At 45.9% G+C, this 15,850-nt stretch overlaps 1 protein-coding gene across 2 annotated transcripts; it reads left to right on the top strand.

Moving 5' to 3' along the window:
• Positions 1 to 5,908: 5,908 nt before the first annotated feature.
• GORAB (golgin, RAB6 interacting) lies at positions 5,909 to 15,538 on the top strand. Of its 2 annotated transcripts, none has more exons than XM_054638671.2 (5): positions 5,909 to 6,060; positions 7,687 to 8,032; positions 9,379 to 9,480; positions 11,186 to 11,326; positions 13,898 to 15,538. In XM_054638671.2, exons 1-5 carry the CDS (start codon positions 5,997 to 5,999, stop codon positions 14,346 to 14,348), a joined length of 1,104 nt encoding a protein of 367 aa, XP_054494646.2. In that variant the 5' UTR covers positions 5,909 to 5,996; the 3' UTR covers positions 14,349 to 15,538. The 2 variants fall into 2 exon arrangements, with proteins under 2 accessions (XP_054494646.2, XP_054494645.2); XM_054638670.2 differs by having other exon boundaries at positions 7,687 to 8,044.
• Positions 15,539 to 15,850: the final 312 nt, after the last annotated feature.

The following is a 15,850-nucleotide window of genomic DNA, read 5'->3' as shown; positions in this document are numbered from 1 at the left end:
GTAATGAGAAGTGTGCTGCAAAAACAGCCAGCTCTGCACAGGATGCAGGGATGAGCAGGTTCAGCCCTGCAGTCCCTGTGGGACCATCTCCCCCCAGGTTGGAGAGTGCCCTTGGGAAGTTTGCCTCTTCCCCAGAAAATGTCTACAGACCCACAAATCAAGAGATGTTGAAAACCTTTGGTTTATCTTGTGTAAAAAACAGGGAGTTTTATGTCACCTTTTTTCACTCAGTAGCTCTTTAGATAAGTGGATTTTGGTTTTCCTCTATGAAATTCTTACAAACCAAAAGATTGCCTTGGTCCCAGAAATGACAGTGCTGACTTAATCCCACTTACCAGGCAGTTAAGGGAACAGAAACTGAGGAGAAGGAATAATGCTGTACTTTTTAATTCAGTCTTCTGCAAAGAAATTAAATTGTTCAGGCTTCAAAGCCTGAGATGGTCCAGCAGAAAATCAACAAAATAAATATTCGTGGATCTCAAAAGTGATTTTAAAGGACAAATTAAATCCTGATTTATTATCAAAACAAAAGACTTGCTCCTTGCTCACATAGTGCCATAGCTTATCTGGACATGCTGGTTCTTCCTAAGCCAGCCTGTGTTATTATCTGGGAAAGGATGGGGTAGTATTGACATGGATACAGTTTGACAGATTTGGTTTTTTTCATTAGAAAAAGGGCTAAATTGATTTAGGAATTTTTGGCTCTGTTATTCTCAGGATGTTTTTTTCCCTAGGTCTCTTGAATTGTATGCCAGAGTCCTTGGAAGCTCATGATAGGGTGTGAAATGCAAGCAGAAAGGAAACTCTCCTTCCCTATGCAAGCCTTTCCCTGTCTCACATCAGGCTCAGTCCTTTACTGGGAAAATGTTGCTTTGTGTGTTTCTGTGGCAGTCTGCAGAGCAGTGCAAGAATGAACTTTTAAATATACATCTAACTCAGGGAGCCCTTTGACAGAAGATTTTATTTGGCTCCTAATAACCCCACAGGTTTTCAGTATGAACCATTACAAATTGATGTTATACCCTGGTACAAATTGCTCCTGTCTTGGGTTGAAATGTCACCTGAGGTCTGACCCTGAGCTCTGACCTGGGCAGCCCAATTTGCCAGCCCATGATGACATTTCCACGTTGATTTGGGAGCTGCACAAGAAAAGATGTTTTTGTGATCTGTTGGTGCTGGCTGCTCCTACTCAGCAGACTCCAGGGCAATTAGGCCAAGAGCAAATGGATGCAGCAGTCATGGAGGTCTCCAGGTCTGCTCGTGAGAGAGCAGCTCTTGAAGCACAAAAAGATTCAGGACTCAAATCCAGCCCCAGATGTAAGAGGAAGGTTTGTGGGGATATCTAACCTGGGGAAAAGGTTTCTCTTTTCCCCTCATCTTACCTCCTCTAGCCTTTGCCTGGAAAACATTTCATTCCTAGGTGGCAAACGTTCAGTGCCCTGTTCTGCTCACAGGATTTTAATCAGCCAGAGAACATGGCCAGCCTCTGTTTTCTGAGCCTGCTGTTGGTAAATGCTCCGTGAAATGACTTCACAATTGTTCCTGGAGCAAGCTGGCCCAATGGCTGGCAATTAAACCCTGGGCTGATGGAAACTGTTAGCAGGGATTGCTGCCTTGCCCATAGCGTCAGAGTTAACAACTCCAAACTCTTTTTACTTTTTCCATAAAACATGTGGGAGCTTTGTGCCTGGAATATCTGCAACAATAAAGTGGATATGGTGCTTTGCTTTTGTTTGTGGTGCTAAAACTTGCAAGAAGAAAGAAGGTTCAAGATGAGATCTGGTGTTTGTACTTGGTGAAGCACATTCAGTCAATATCTCTGGGTTTGGTACTGCCCATTACTGTGATTTAGACACCAGATTTAGACTCATGATTCTTATATAGTCATCTCAAAGGGAATTAGGTGCCTACACCTTGTTGTAAGCCAACACTGTTCCATTGTAAAATTCAAGCTGACACCTGGTTCTGCCATCTGGACTCCCTGGAGTTTGAGAGCATTTCAGTCAAGGTTGGGTTATGGTTCTCATTCAGATGTCTCCTGTGCTCAGTCAGGTTTCCCAGAGAAGCCATAATCCCGTGTGAGGGGCTGCTGGGCATCCCTCTGCCCCAGGCTTACCCAGGAAGGACTCCCTGCATGAGATAACCGTGCTCTCCTTCTCTGCTCAATCAGCATCTGTGCTTGGCACCAACGTGTCACAATCCACTAGGGCAAGCGAGCTCGTGGTGGTTCATTTCCTGATCCCAAAAGTGCAAAAGACAAACAGCAGGGTTTAATCACAACAAATGCACCTTTATTGAGGGCCAACAGCAAATGCGATAGAGGGATCAGAAAAGGAAATAAAGGATAGAAAGGAGAAAGAGGGGAGGGGGAATATGGCTACCAATGAGATGGGATCCTCATGGTCCAGCCACACAGATTCACCATCGTCTGTGGGGGTTCACCAAAGTCATCTCAGAAAGTTCCAGTCTTAACTTTCTGAGATGACTTTTTACAGTCTTACAGTTATATAGTCTTAATCCAAAGGAGTGGCATCTGCCAAAAGGTGGGGAAGATTCATGGGCCATTGGGTTGAGACCCCTTGGTCTGTGAGGCAGGTGCAGGCATGCACAGAGCAGCCACACTTTGCCAGAACCTGTTCAAAGCAGTGTTCTGTGAAAGCACAGCGAACACACCTGCAAGCAATCACTTGGGATAACATCCAAAAACATCCACCTCATCCAGGCCAGTGCTTCTGTTGGGGCTCTTCAAGGCCCTTGCAATGATTGTGAGGCAAATGAAGGAGACTTTGGACCATCTTACACAAGGCTAAGCTGCAGGTGAGAAATGGTGCACTCATGTTTCCCCAATAATGCAGCTCTGCATTAGCTCAGCTGGGTGTCCCCAGCAGGCTGCAACAGGGTCCAGATAGCTCTGACCTGCTCAGCACAGCTTGTCCGAGTTCCCAAGCAGTTCTTAGCCACAGGCAACCTTAGCAAGCTTAAGTGAAATCAGCTCTTTAGTGATTATCAGATGTTGGGAAGGATGGAAGTTTGACAAGAAAGTCTCTCAGATATGTGTGCTTAGCAGAAAGATTTTTAAATGTAGAGTCTGATGAAGGAATAGAGATGGAAGCAAGTTTTGATATAGAAGAAAAGAATTGCTGAGCCAGTCTCACTGGATAACCAAGGAGGCAAAGGGTGTGTTAGTTAGAAGGGGTTTTTATGGCTTAGAGCAAAGGATAAACCCACCCCAAACAAGAAGAGGTTTTTACCAAGCACAGGCAAACAAGGCAGCAAAGTTGCAAGTAGAAAAAAAGGTCTCAGAATTTTCTACTGCAAGAAAACTGAAAAACAACTTCCAGTTTAAACTGTAATGTTCTAACTTTTATTGATTGGAGAATAGTAACAAGAATATGGTAATTATAGTAGTTATGATAGGCTATAGATAAAAGTTAAGGTATAGATTGGTTCTGCTGTATTAAGATGCTCAGCAAAGAAAAGTATAGAATGCAATGTAACCTAAACTAAGGGTCTGCAGGGCTGCCTGCAGCTGGAGCTGACAGCTGTAGGCACAGGCTCTGTCACCCACCACCCTGGACTGCTGTAACACCTTGGATGGAATAAACTGCATTTTGGAGAGCTGCCGGGAGTCCCACATCCCTCATTCAGGCTCTTACAATCAGCTCATTGTGATTTCAGCTCTTAGCTTGCTAGGTGCCACAGGGAGAGAGAGGGGAAGTCTGTGTGAGGTTCCACAGCGATGTCTTTATTGAATCTTCTGTGAAGGTTCCCAGGGACAGCTCTTCTACCAGAACCAGGCCAAAATAGCTGTTTATATAGGTTACAGGGGGTTTGGAAATTGTCCAATAGCCAGGGTTAAAGAAAGTGACCTACAGTCTTACAGAGAGATAAGCAGAGATCTGAAGGTGGAAGAGAGGGGCTTCTAAGGTCCAGCCACCGTGACTTGGCATTTCCTATCTTAGGCTGCTGACCACCAGGGAATTCTTGCAGGCTCTGGGCCTGCTCCACCCCAAGGCACTCAAATCCCATCAGAACCACTTTACAGCCAGCTCAGGGAGCATTCCCCTCCGAGCAGTGTTTATGGGACACATTAGTCACGGGAGCTGCTGGAAGCGCGGCCGCGGAAATCGCGGAGTCCTGCACGGCCCTGGAGGAGTCCTGGATCTGCTCAGGGAGGCAGCAGGGCTTGGGAGCTTGACTAATCCCTCCCAGACTGGAGCTGGGCAGGGATGTGGAGCTGAAAACATCCCTGTTCATGCCCATTATGGGTTATTTAAGCCTCCAGGCCCCTGGGCTGCTGCAGCTAAGCCGGGGCCTCGTGCCCTTGTGCTGTGTCCCTGTGGGAGGTGAACTCCTCTGACAGGCTTGGAGCAGCCACAGGAGTCTGGGATAGGCAGGAAAATTCTTCTTTTCATGGATACTGAGGGGTAATGCTGTAAGCTGTGGGGTCTTTTCAGTTTATACCTAAGGGTGAAAGCGAGTGTGTGCACTCTTGTGCACAATGGTCAAAGCAGATTGTCAGGAAAATTCATCCACAAACATCAGAGGTTTATGTCCTAAAGGAGACAGAGGAGTCCTTTTTGGCTTTATTGGAATAAAGGGAGAGGCCATGGGGCATTCCCCTGGGATCTCTCCAATTTTTGGAGGACACAGCCTCCTTTTTATCCCAATTTCCCAGCTGCATTTCCTTTCTCTCTTTCCCCATTTCTGAGGTACTTGAGAGGTACAGACTTCCTTATACACTTGATACCAGAGATTTCCCTCTAATGTATAACCCTCCCTTTTCATTTTTAATTCTTATGGAATTTAGGGGGTTTTCCCCATTGGCTGAGGTACTTGAGAGGTTCAGACTTCCCAAAACGCCTGATAGCAGAGATTTCCCTCTAATGTATAACCCTCCCTTTTCATTTTTAATTCTTATTTAGGGGTTTTTCTTCCCGATTGTTGCTTTCATCTTCCAATGCCTAATTTCATTTATCAGCAAACCTAAAGTTTATTTGTAAAAGCAAATCTCTTTTTCCATTCATCAATCAGGGCAATCCTTCTCATTGTTCCTTTTATTTCCCAGCAGACCCACAGCTTTTTTGTAAAGACAAAGCTGCTATTCCTCTCAAAATCTTAAAAAACACCAGTATGGGCAAAATATTTTTCCCCGATGGCCTCCCAGTGCTTATAGAAAATGAGGGAGAGTGACTTTTTAAGTGGGCAGATTGTGATGGGACAAGAGGGAATGTTTTTAAACTAAAAGGGGAGAGATTGAGTTTAGATATGAGGAAGTTCTTCCCTGTGAGGTGGCGAGGCACTGGCACAGGCTGCCCAGAGAAGCTGTGGCTGCCCCATCCCTGGAAATGTTCAAGATCAGGTTGGACAGGGCTTGGAGCAGCCTGGTCTAGTGGAAGGTGTCCCTGCCCATCACAGGGCTTTGCAACTGGTTGAACTTCAAAGTTCCTTCCAGCCCAAAGCATCCAGGGATCGCCTTTTTTCCTCACAGTGTGATTTCCTCACGGTGTTGTCACTGTAACTTACTGGACACGCTAGAGCAGGATCTCACCTGCTTACAACTACTTAATTACGAATCATAAATTGCATGGGAGTACGTGTGTTGTTCCTTGAAGTTTGTTTGCTTTTTCCGGGAGCGACTGCCTCTCTCCATTTCATCCTCACTGGCCGGACCCACTGAGCCCCGCTCCCTCACAGACTGGACTCGCTAAGCTCAGAAATCTTTCCCAGCCTAATTGACTCTGTGATTCCTTAGGGCACTGGGTTTTCAGGAGCCGCGGGACGTGCCCGCTAAGGCAGCTTTTCCCGGAACACGGGCGATCTCCAGCCCCTCTCTCTCCCCCCCTCAGGCCGCCATCTTGCCCGCCCCGTTCCGCCCCGCCGCCGCGGCGGCGCGAGGCCCCCGGCCGGGCTGTCCGCGGCGTTCGCCTGCGGCGGCGTTGCGGCGGTGCCGGGGCAGCCGCGGGGCCTGAGGAGGAGGAGGAGGAGGGAGCGCCATGGCCGAGGCCTGGGCCGGCTTCTCGCAGGAGGAGCTGCGGCGGCTGCGGGGGCAGCGCCCAGGTACGCACCGGACCGCGCCGGGAGCGCCCGGGGACTGGGGGACAGTGGGGCGCGGAGGAAGAGCCCGGGTCTCGGCACCGCGTTCGCCCCCGCAGCTGCACCTGCCTCCCATCGCCCCTCAACGCCCCATCTCCGCAGCCCCTCCAGCCGCATCTCTGAGCTTCCCCTCAGCCCCTCCAGCCGCATCTCTAAGCTTCCCCTCAGCCCCTCCATCCCCACTTCTAACCCTTCCCTCAGCCCCTCCATCCCCACCTCTATCCCTCTCCTCAGCCCCTCCATCCATACCTTTATCCCTTCCCTCAGCCCCTCTGTCTCCACCTCTAACCCTTCTCTCAGCCCCTCCATCCATACCTTTATCCCTTCCTTCAGCCCCTCCACCCACACCTCTATCCCTTCCCGGTCCATCCCCACATCAAACACCTGCCCTGTCCCCGGCAGCCCCTCGCTTGCCCCGGGCAGCCCCTCGGTCCCTCCCATCCAGCCCCATCTCTCCCTGCTCCCCTCATGCAGCCCCTCTCTCCACCCGCAGCTTCTCCCACAAAAATCCCATAAATCCCGGGCTCTCCAGCCCCCTGTCCCGCACCCAGATCTCTGCCCAACGCCCCCCTCACGTTCCCAGGCTCCTCTTTGCCCGTGTTCTTCCTCATTCTTCACTTTATTACCTCAGTTTGCCCACCAGCCTGGCAGGGACCCTTCCTTAGCCCTAGATCTGCCTCGCCATGGTTATCCCAAGAGTCACCTCACTCCCACTATGGTTTCTCTTTTAGGCCAGGCCTCTTACTCCTCTCTCTCCTCACTTAGGGATACCAGTATCATTGAAAATTCCTGAATCTTAGGCTAACACAACATTTCCACCTTCCTGAGGTTTCCCCCACATTGCCTTCCCATGACACCCTGCCTCTTGTTTTCTTATTTTGGTTTTTGCTTGCCCAGAACAGCTCTGGCAGAGCTCATCTTTGATACTGTGAAAAATGCATGTATTTTATGATTGGCTTTTCGCAAATATTAAAATGAATATTATATGTGTTGTGATAGAAAGTTACACTGTATTAATTCTCTTAAGTAGTGTGTTAATATAGTTTTAGGTTATAACATAAGGTTAAAATAGAAACCATGCTATGTAGGATACTTCTTTTAAAGAAAGGACTCACAGCAAGATAGCAGCCACAGGACACCTGAATCTTTCAGAGAAAGAGAATTTATTACTCCATTATCAGGAGAAACAAACTTCTTCCCACCTCACTTGGGCAGGATGACACCGGCAGGATTATGAGGAAGAAGCTGACACTGACCAGACAGAATCCTGTGTTTGAATGGAATTTATGCATCATGGATGAGGTGTATGAATATGCAACAGGCTGTTGCTTTTAAGGGTTAATCCTCTGTTAACTGTGGGTCCTTTTTTGGGCTTATTTTGCCCAGAAAGAGGTACCTGGACTGTCTGTAACTCTTTGTTTCTATTGCCTCATATTGTCCTAATCCAAATTGCCCAAATTATTATTACTCTAAAAATAAAAATAGCAATACAATTTTTATAACCATTTTATTACTATTAAACTTTAAACATTTTAAAAACAAGTGATTAGTGTTTTTCACAATACTGAGATTTGTTTTTAACCCTGACAGATCTGTACGAGCCCTCACCCTCCCAGCAGCAGCAGCAGCCTCGCCCCCAGGCCGTGCCCAAGACTCGGAAGCAATTGCAACGTGAAAAAGCCCTCCAGCAGCAGAGCCAGAGGCTGGGGCTGCAGGGAGGAGCAGCCTCTGTCACTCCAGAGCAGCTGCTCTCTGCTCCACAACCCAAACCTGGTGACCCCCAGCAGCCCGGGCCAGCTCCCGGGGATGAGAGGCAAAGGGACAGCCGGGAGCAGCAGGAGGGAGGGACAGCAGCAGAGGCTTGTAATGGCAGGGACAGTGGCCAGCCCCGCCCTGCAAAGCCCAGCAGCCAAGTGGAGAGAAAGAAAGTGGAATTGTTAGTAAGTCGGTAAAATCAAGGGGTGGGGTTTGTTACTCTCTGTTGATTCGTTCTTTGGTTGTGAAGTCAACTTTTGTGTGTCTGATAGGAGGCTCTGAGAGATCAAAGAATTCCATTTTCTACAAGGCAGCATCTCTGTGGAGAAGCACCAGTGGCTTCTCTGAGATTCTAAACTCAGAAGGATCCAGGAGGTTCTGTTCTGCAGAGATGGGCCTGAAGAGGCTGCTGGTTGTGCTGCCTGTGATTCCCCTGCCCAGCTCCAGGCTGGCATCACCTGCCTGCACTCCTTGCACCAGGGCAGCAGCACTTTGAGAACTCAAACTGCTCCTCACCAGTAGGACTGGCTGTTCATCTCCTTTTTGTGGTGGGAAAAACACAGGCACTGCTTGTCTGGGGAGAAAACAGCTGGAGCTTTGCTGAGAATTTTTTCACAGTGGTGAAAGCAAATGGCATTTAGCTGCAACAGTCACCTCCTGAATCTGCTGGATTCTTCTCAGCCTGGATGCTTGAATTTAAATCTTACTAACAGTATTTCTGTATGTGAGGTCTTAGGAATAGGGGGATGAGGACAAATCTGAAGAGATGTGCAGAAATGTTTGTTAGTAGCTGAGCTATTTGGGTATTTTAAAGTTCAGGCTCCTTGATTGAGGGCGTGAAGAACATAGTGGGGTGGAAAGCAGCAAACAGTTCTTTGTTTCTCCTAAGTCCTGCCACAAGTTTTGCCCCTCACTGACACCTGGCCTTCCATCTCTGAGATGGTTTTATTTCTGAGGAGATATAGCCTAAGAAATGGAAACTGTATCAGTCTTTCACTGGTGGCAAAAACAAATACTTGTTCTTCCTCGCTGCTTGTTTTCATTATAACTCTACCAACCTTTCATTTGTATCCATTTAATTATTTGTGAGCTGTACTTTAAAGCAGACCTGGGAAATAATCTGTTTTATGGGAAAAAACATTTCCAAAAAAGAGGCTGTGTTGGCAGACTGAACAGATGGTGACTGACAGCAGCCAGTAAAAAACTTGAAACTGCTTCTACCTGGTAGGGAAGCACATCCTTTACATGAAAAATTCTGGAAAAGTGCTCCATGCAGTCTATTTGGTTATGCAGATTTTAGCTCTGATCAGCAGATTTCATCTGGAAATGTTTTATTGGTCTGAACAGCTTCTTGCAGATGATTCTTCTTTCCTCAGAACCAAAACCTGTTTATTGTTCCTTCGACTTTTTAAAGAGCTTGCTCCAGAATATGCAATGGTGAATATTTGTGTTACAATGTGGGCAGCAGGGAGAGAAATGAACTTTAATGAACTTTCTGTTAATTTTGATGTTCTTGTCAATGAGCAGGCAGGAGAAATCCCGGTGGGAAATCCTCCAGCAGGAGCAGCGGCTGATAGAAGAGAAGAATAAACGCAAGAAGGCACTGCTGGCCAGAGCCATTGCTGAGAGGTGGGGCTGAGCCTGGGCAGGGGCTGACTCTGCATCTGCAACCACTTTCATATCTTGAATTAAATTTCACTTTTTCCTCTTCTCTGTGCTCTGTGAGCAGCTGTGATGGACATTTCCCTTGGGTGACAAGTGCTGGCTAAGAAGTTGTGACTAAGCTTTTCACACTTCCCAAGCTGCAGCGCTGTGCACAGATGATTTCACAACTGGAGGAGTAGCTGAAGTCCTTAAATTTGTTAGTGAGGTCATGTTTGGAAAGTTGGGTGCTCAGATGCTTGTCCATGCTCTGGTCCTGATCTGTTTTTGCTGGATGTAAGGGAAGTTTATTTGATTTGTAACCTGTGAGAAGAAGCTATTTCTGTTTGGACTTTTGGCTCATTAGTGTGTGAAAATGTTGAAAAGAGAAGATGACCAGCTTTAAGAAGGTACTGTTTTACCACTGGGTGGCTAGAAATTATAAAATTGCATATATTCTCACAGTTGTTAGCTCTTGCTCTTCAGGGGACCAGGCTTTATGGCACTGAGGTAGTTTAAGATGCCAGGGAAGGCAAAGTTAGTAGGGAAGGATGTTGGAAAGCTGATAAAACTGGATCAGGGACTGTGACATGAAGTTCTCAGGCTTGCAGTGCTCTCCCAGGCATGTGTTATGTTCTGCCCATCAGAGCCCTTGTGTAGCACAGATGAACACAGCCTGTATTGTGCTAAAGTCCTGAAAATTTCATTTTCCTTTGCCAGGCAGAGATAAAACACAAGCACCTTTATTCTGAGTCACTGCAGGACATCAAACATGGGTGTGGCCACCAGGTTTGGTTCTTCCTCCTGGGAACAAAGCCTGAGGAGAGACAAAACACGGAAGGTGACAGCTGAGGAGTTACTTGTGTCACTCAAAGGCCTTCCTCAGGCTCCCAGCAATGCCACAGGCTGGCTGTTTCCCTCCACCTGGTCAAGTGAGAGATGCTGGCACTGCCTGTCTTGCTTTCAGGGACCTGCCTTGGGTGTAAAGCAGTGGCTGAGAAGCACCATTTTGCTGGTGGTGATGAATGATGGCAAAGTGATGTGGTGTAAAAGCTTGTGGAAAGTCACTTGGCTTGCTTGGGAGTGAAATCCATCAAAGCTTGTTGCCCTTAGTAACATTTCATTTTCAGGACTTAGGAATGAATGGCCTAGTTGAAAAAGGTTACAGAAGGCTTGATTGAAATCCTTTGTGTTTAATGTAAAACTTTCCATTCACTTCATTGGGGTTTGGCTGGGCCTTTTGGGAATAATTTTACAAAATGGAAATCAAGCTTAGGTTAGATGACTTTTTGGCCCCTACTAACTGGGCTCCTTTGAAAGGGGATATTTGCAGGACTAAAAACCCTTCCCCCTCTCACTTCCCCCCAAGCCATTTCCTGTTTCCTTACCCTGAGAACTACTTAGATACAGCAGCTTCTTGTGTGTTTCCACAGTGAAGAAACACAATCCATTTTAGGCACTTTGATTATAGTCATTACATAATTTTGCCCTAGTCCTTTAATAGCAGGCATTTTAGATCCCTGTGGATGCTAAAAAAGATCAAAAGCCCTACACCATAAAGGAGAAACCTTCTGAATAGGTCCTACAGAGGTCACTTGGTCTGCAAGTGAAATGGGGCCCAGTATGTCAAGAAGAGAGGCTTGAAAAGGAAATTAAAACAACAACAACCAAAAAAATCATCTTCTTTTTGCAGATCCAAAAGAACTCAAGCTGAAACAGTGAAGCTGAAGAGGATTCAGAAGGAGCTGCAGGCTCTGGATGAGATGGTGTCTGCTGACATCGGCATCCTGAGGAACCGCATCGACCAGGCCAGCCTGGAGTACTCCTATGCCCGGTGAGCGCACAGGGGAGGGGAACAGGGAGCAGCCCTGCCTGAGGGAAGGGAAAGTGCTGCTTCCTCTCACTGCAGCACTAATGAAGTCCTGTCACTGTAATAACTGTAACTGAAGCAGTCACAGTCTGGGGGGCTTTCAGATCTGGAAGTAAAAGTATGCTTTTTATTTCCTAATTTTTCCCCTGGAATCTGGGAACTGAAGCAGGTTTTCTGACTGGAGACTGCTGTCACAAGATAGAGGTTCTGCTTTAAGTGTGCAGTTGTCCATAAGCCCTGCTTTGTTGCTTCAAGGTTGTTTATTTTGTCTCAGGGGGAAAGAGGTTTTTCTTGAAAAGTCCTGAAATGAAAATCCTGTTCAGGGAAATTTGCTTGTTTCATGACAGCTCTGGTCCTGCTGGAATCAATGGGACCAATTAAACTTAAAACATATAATCCTGCTGAAGCATTTTTGCAACTAGGACCAAAAATTGAAGGAAGAGGGAAGCTTTTAACCCTTCACAATGTGCCTTTAATCACTGTGGGTGTGATGAGTTCCTTAAAGGCAAGGAATTAATGGGAGCACCCCATTAGCTGTGGGTAAACCACAACATCAGTAGATAAACAGCAGCATGTTTGTGCAGCCAGTTCATAAAGCAGAAACGCTCACTCGCGGTTTTTGGTTCACCATTCAATCTGCTAAATGCTCATTTCTCCTTCTGACTTCTGCCATACCACTCTGACCACAGGCCAATAAAGCTGGTAATTAGTCTTGAAAAAAACAGCAGTGGTAGCTAAAATAATTAAGATCTCTTTGGTGTAATTATCATTTGAAATGTCTAAGATTAACTTTAGTTAGCGTAGCTGATTGCATGTGAACCAGAATTTCATGTCCTCAAGAGGAAAAACATTTCAATGGATTTTAGGTTTCATCTGGTTTCTAAAAACATTAAATGCTCCTGAAATCTTCTTACCCAAGTTTTGTAATAATATATCTGTTTGAAATGCTTACTGGCTAAAGAGCACAAGCAGCTCTTGACATTAGGAAAGCTGTTTTTAATGACAATAGCAAAAGGAGATTTGACATTAGGAAAGCAGTTTTTAATGACAATAGCAAAAGGAGATGCTAGCAGGACAAGTAGGTAAACTTCACCAAAATCTTAATGACTTTCATTAATTTAGTAGGTGTTTTCTTGAGGGAGGGATTTGGCAATGTGAGGTAGATACTTCCAGTGTTGTAGTTCTTATGAGCCAAAGCCAATTTACTTTTAAGTGGAGTCTTTTAAAGTAGTTACTTATTATTTGCCTTTTGTTTTAGGGCTAAAACACAAAGCACTTCAGTGTGTAAAAAGGGCAATATTAAATAGTCCTGAGCACACACATAGTTACCAGCATTGGAAAATTGCTGTGGAATAGAATTTTTGTAAATACAGTGTGACTAACAGGTAGGAATTCAGCCCAAAGGTTTAGCTGTGCAGATGTTTCCAGCATAGCATTGCTTTTGCCACTTCAGGTATCTGACCCAGAGAAATCTTGATTTTCTTGAGGAGGAAACATAAGTGGGCATCTTCTGCCCACTGCAGACATTGCCTTTACAGCTGGGTAAAAGTCATGTGGTTATTATATAAAAGAAGATACTTGGGAAGGGTTTTCTATGTCTTATTTACTTCTGTTTCACTAAGCAAAGGACCTCTCCCATCTTTCTGCTGCTTTGTTTAAGCAGGTACTGGAATCTGGTTTTATGTAAGAGCTGGATTCTTTATTCAACCACCTTACTAACACTAGTTTTATGAGTGCTCTGTAGTCAGGCTGCAACAGCCTTTGTGTGTTCCCTTTCCTGATGAGCAAAATTGCATCTATCTTTTAATTAGAATTAATACACAGGTTCACTGAAGTAGTGAAAGATGAATCATTAATGTGGACACCAGCCATTAAAGTGCTAGGAATTCTCTGTTAACTCAATAAATACTTGGAAAATTCCCTTTTTGCTGCATTTGTCATGACAGGAAGTGCAAATTGGCAGGAGGTGAGTGTTGGGACAGATGCTTGCAGTAAAATTCTACATCTGTGTTGATGCCACGTGCTGTGTCAGTCTGTGCTGCCCCTGATGTTGTGAACATGGCTATGGGTGGCCAGAAGAGCACATGATCCAAATGTCAATGTGCTCCATGGAGCATCTGTATCTGTGGGGGGGGGGTGGTTGGGTTAGAAAAACACCCGCCTGCTCTGGGGTGTTTCAGTTCACTGAGTGGGTGTTCATTAGAAGTGTGAAAACACTGCCATTTCTGATGGCTTCTTGCTGCTGCCAGTGATGCAGCTCTTCAAACAGCAGTAAAAATGGGTGCTTGGGATGCAATCTGAGCAAGTTAACTCTTGGAGTACACAACAGCAGAGCCCCCAGTGCCCAGAGAAGTTTCGATCAACTCACTCTTGTTTTCTTCCCTCTTGCTAATGTGGCAGCATGTCACAAACAGCTGGCACAATGCATTGCAGAGCAAATTGCATTCCAGGGCTTCTTAAAGTACCTGTGCCTGTGCCAGATTGAGAGGTACAGTGAGAATTAACCCTCCAGAAATGCTGCTGCTGCTTTTGCAGGAAGCGCTACGACAAGGCCGAGTCCGAGTACGTGGCGGCCAAGCTGGAGCTGCAGCACAAGACAGAGCTCAAGGAGCACCTGACAGAGCACCTGTGCACCATCATCCAGCAGAACGAGCTCCGCAAGGCCAGGAAGCTGCAGGAGTTAATGCAGCAGCTGGACGTGGAGGCAGATGAGGAGAATCTGGAGCTGGAGATCGAGGTGGAACAGATGCTGCAGCAGCAGGAGGCAGAAGCAGGCAGACAATCCAACCAGACTGCCCAGGAGAACCCTGCTCCCAGTGGTGTGGGGCAGCAGAGCCAGCAGGCTGACCATGCTGCTGCTGCTTCTTCTCCTGCAGTTTCTGAACAGTCTCAAAACCCCAGGACCAAATCCCTCTCCAACGTGGACAGCCAAACTCAGGCAGTAAATGTGACTTCAGGAAGCTCCCCAGCTTGTTCTGCCACATGACTACTGGATGCAAATAAGCCAGTGGTTGTGGATGAGGTACTCTCTGCAGGCTTGTGGCTGTCTGTTGTATCTGGGCTTCAGCAGTGCCAGTAATATGCACTTCATTTCTCTTTTCTTTTTTATTGTTTCCAAATTTTAAAGGCTCTTTTCTTTCCACAAGACGCATTTGGGGTTCATCATCTATCATCATTCTGGTGTATGTACATGTTCTACTGCCCAGCTCTTCATGGGCTTTTGTACCTTCCTGAAACAGGACACTTGGAAGTGAACATAGGGTTTGTCCAAATGTTTTCAGCTTTTTGATACTTAAGGATGCCTGTTCTGAGCAGTGTGGAGGAGAAAGATACCTACAGGAGAAACCTGGGTTTCCTTCAGAGCACATTCTGACAACTGCAATAGGATGTTTGTCTTCTTTTGTATCCATAAGGGATTCGTTTCCAACGGTTTCTCCTGCTGTCAAACCCTAGTGCTTGCATTAATTGCCTTCCTAGGGGTTACTCTTTCCTGATTTAAGGGAAATTTGCATATTGAGTCAGTTGGAATACCTCATATTTATCACTTCCTTTCAGACAGTGCTGAATCATGAAGCTGTACATTGATAACACTATTAGCTATGAAATCACAGCTGCTAGGGCTTAACAAAAAGGATAGGTTACAGTTGCAGAATGTAGAAGTAGAAACACACAAAAGAGAGTGTGTTACATTTAAACCTGTTCCATTGCAGAGATTTTCTCTGTTGTAGTTGCCTCAAAGTGCCAATAATTAGCCAATAATTAATTTTGTAATGAATAATCCCCACAGTATATTGGAAATAAGCCTATTTTTGTAGAACATTTAATGCATTTTCCTGCCTGAAGAGCAGGTTAGTACCCCAAAGAAGTTCATTGCTGTTGAAAGGCTTTAAAAAGCTATTCCAGGTGGAGAAAGCCTCAGGAATTAAAAGAGAACATAGGGAAATCTCCCATAGACTGATTGCAGCTGCAAACTCTGCACTCACAGTTAACCTCTTGATACCAGGGAAATGTGGGAATGGTTCCTGGAATACCTGACCTGGACGTGCTGGGTGTGAGTTTATGAATGAGTTGCTGAAGTCTATAAATGGGACAGTGATTGTCTCTATGGCTTGAACAGTGGAAAAACATGTCACTACATTTCAGTTTTATTCTATTAATAAATCAGTGCATCTTCTATGCAGTGTGTTTACTTTCAGTTGTGATATCTGAGCCTAATACAGGGATCCAAGCCTGATTTTCCACAGGAGATGATAAATGGTAGAATCAGATACGTCCTTTGGCAACTTTCCGCTGGGCGAAAATAAAACCTCAAAAAAGGCTGTTCCAAAATATGGAAATGCATGAAGTAAAGGCATGGCAGGATACAGCTTGGCAGGAATCTTTTCAACTAACTGGCTCAGGGCAACAGTGGAAAATCTCTCCTGGTGCCTTCCATACACAGGAGAAAGTGGGATAAATACATCTCCTAGAGCAGCCACTCATAATTTG

The sequence above is a fragment of the Agelaius phoeniceus genome, chromosome 8 (assembly GCF_051311805.1).
Source record: "Agelaius phoeniceus isolate bAgePho1 chromosome 8, bAgePho1.hap1, whole genome shotgun sequence".
NCBI lineage: Eukaryota > Metazoa > Chordata > Aves > Passeriformes > Icteridae > Agelaius > Agelaius phoeniceus.
The sequence above is the reverse complement of the archived record's forward strand: the minus strand, read 5'-3'. Positions and strand labels throughout refer to the sequence as shown.

Excerpts from the sequence above, each read along its gene's own strand:
- GORAB (XM_054638670.2), top strand. The coding sequence starts at position 5,997 with ATGGCCGAGGCCTGGGCCGGCTTCTCGCAGGAGGAGCTGCGGCGGCTG. Across the intron at positions 8,045-9,378 it reads GTGGAATTGTTAGTAAGTCG|GCAGGAGAAATCCCGGTGGG; the intron begins GTAAAATCAAGG and ends GTCAATGAGCAG. Across the intron at positions 9,481-11,185 it reads GCCAGAGCCATTGCTGAGAG|ATCCAAAAGAACTCAAGCTG; the intron begins GTGGGGCTGAGC and ends TTCTTTTTGCAG.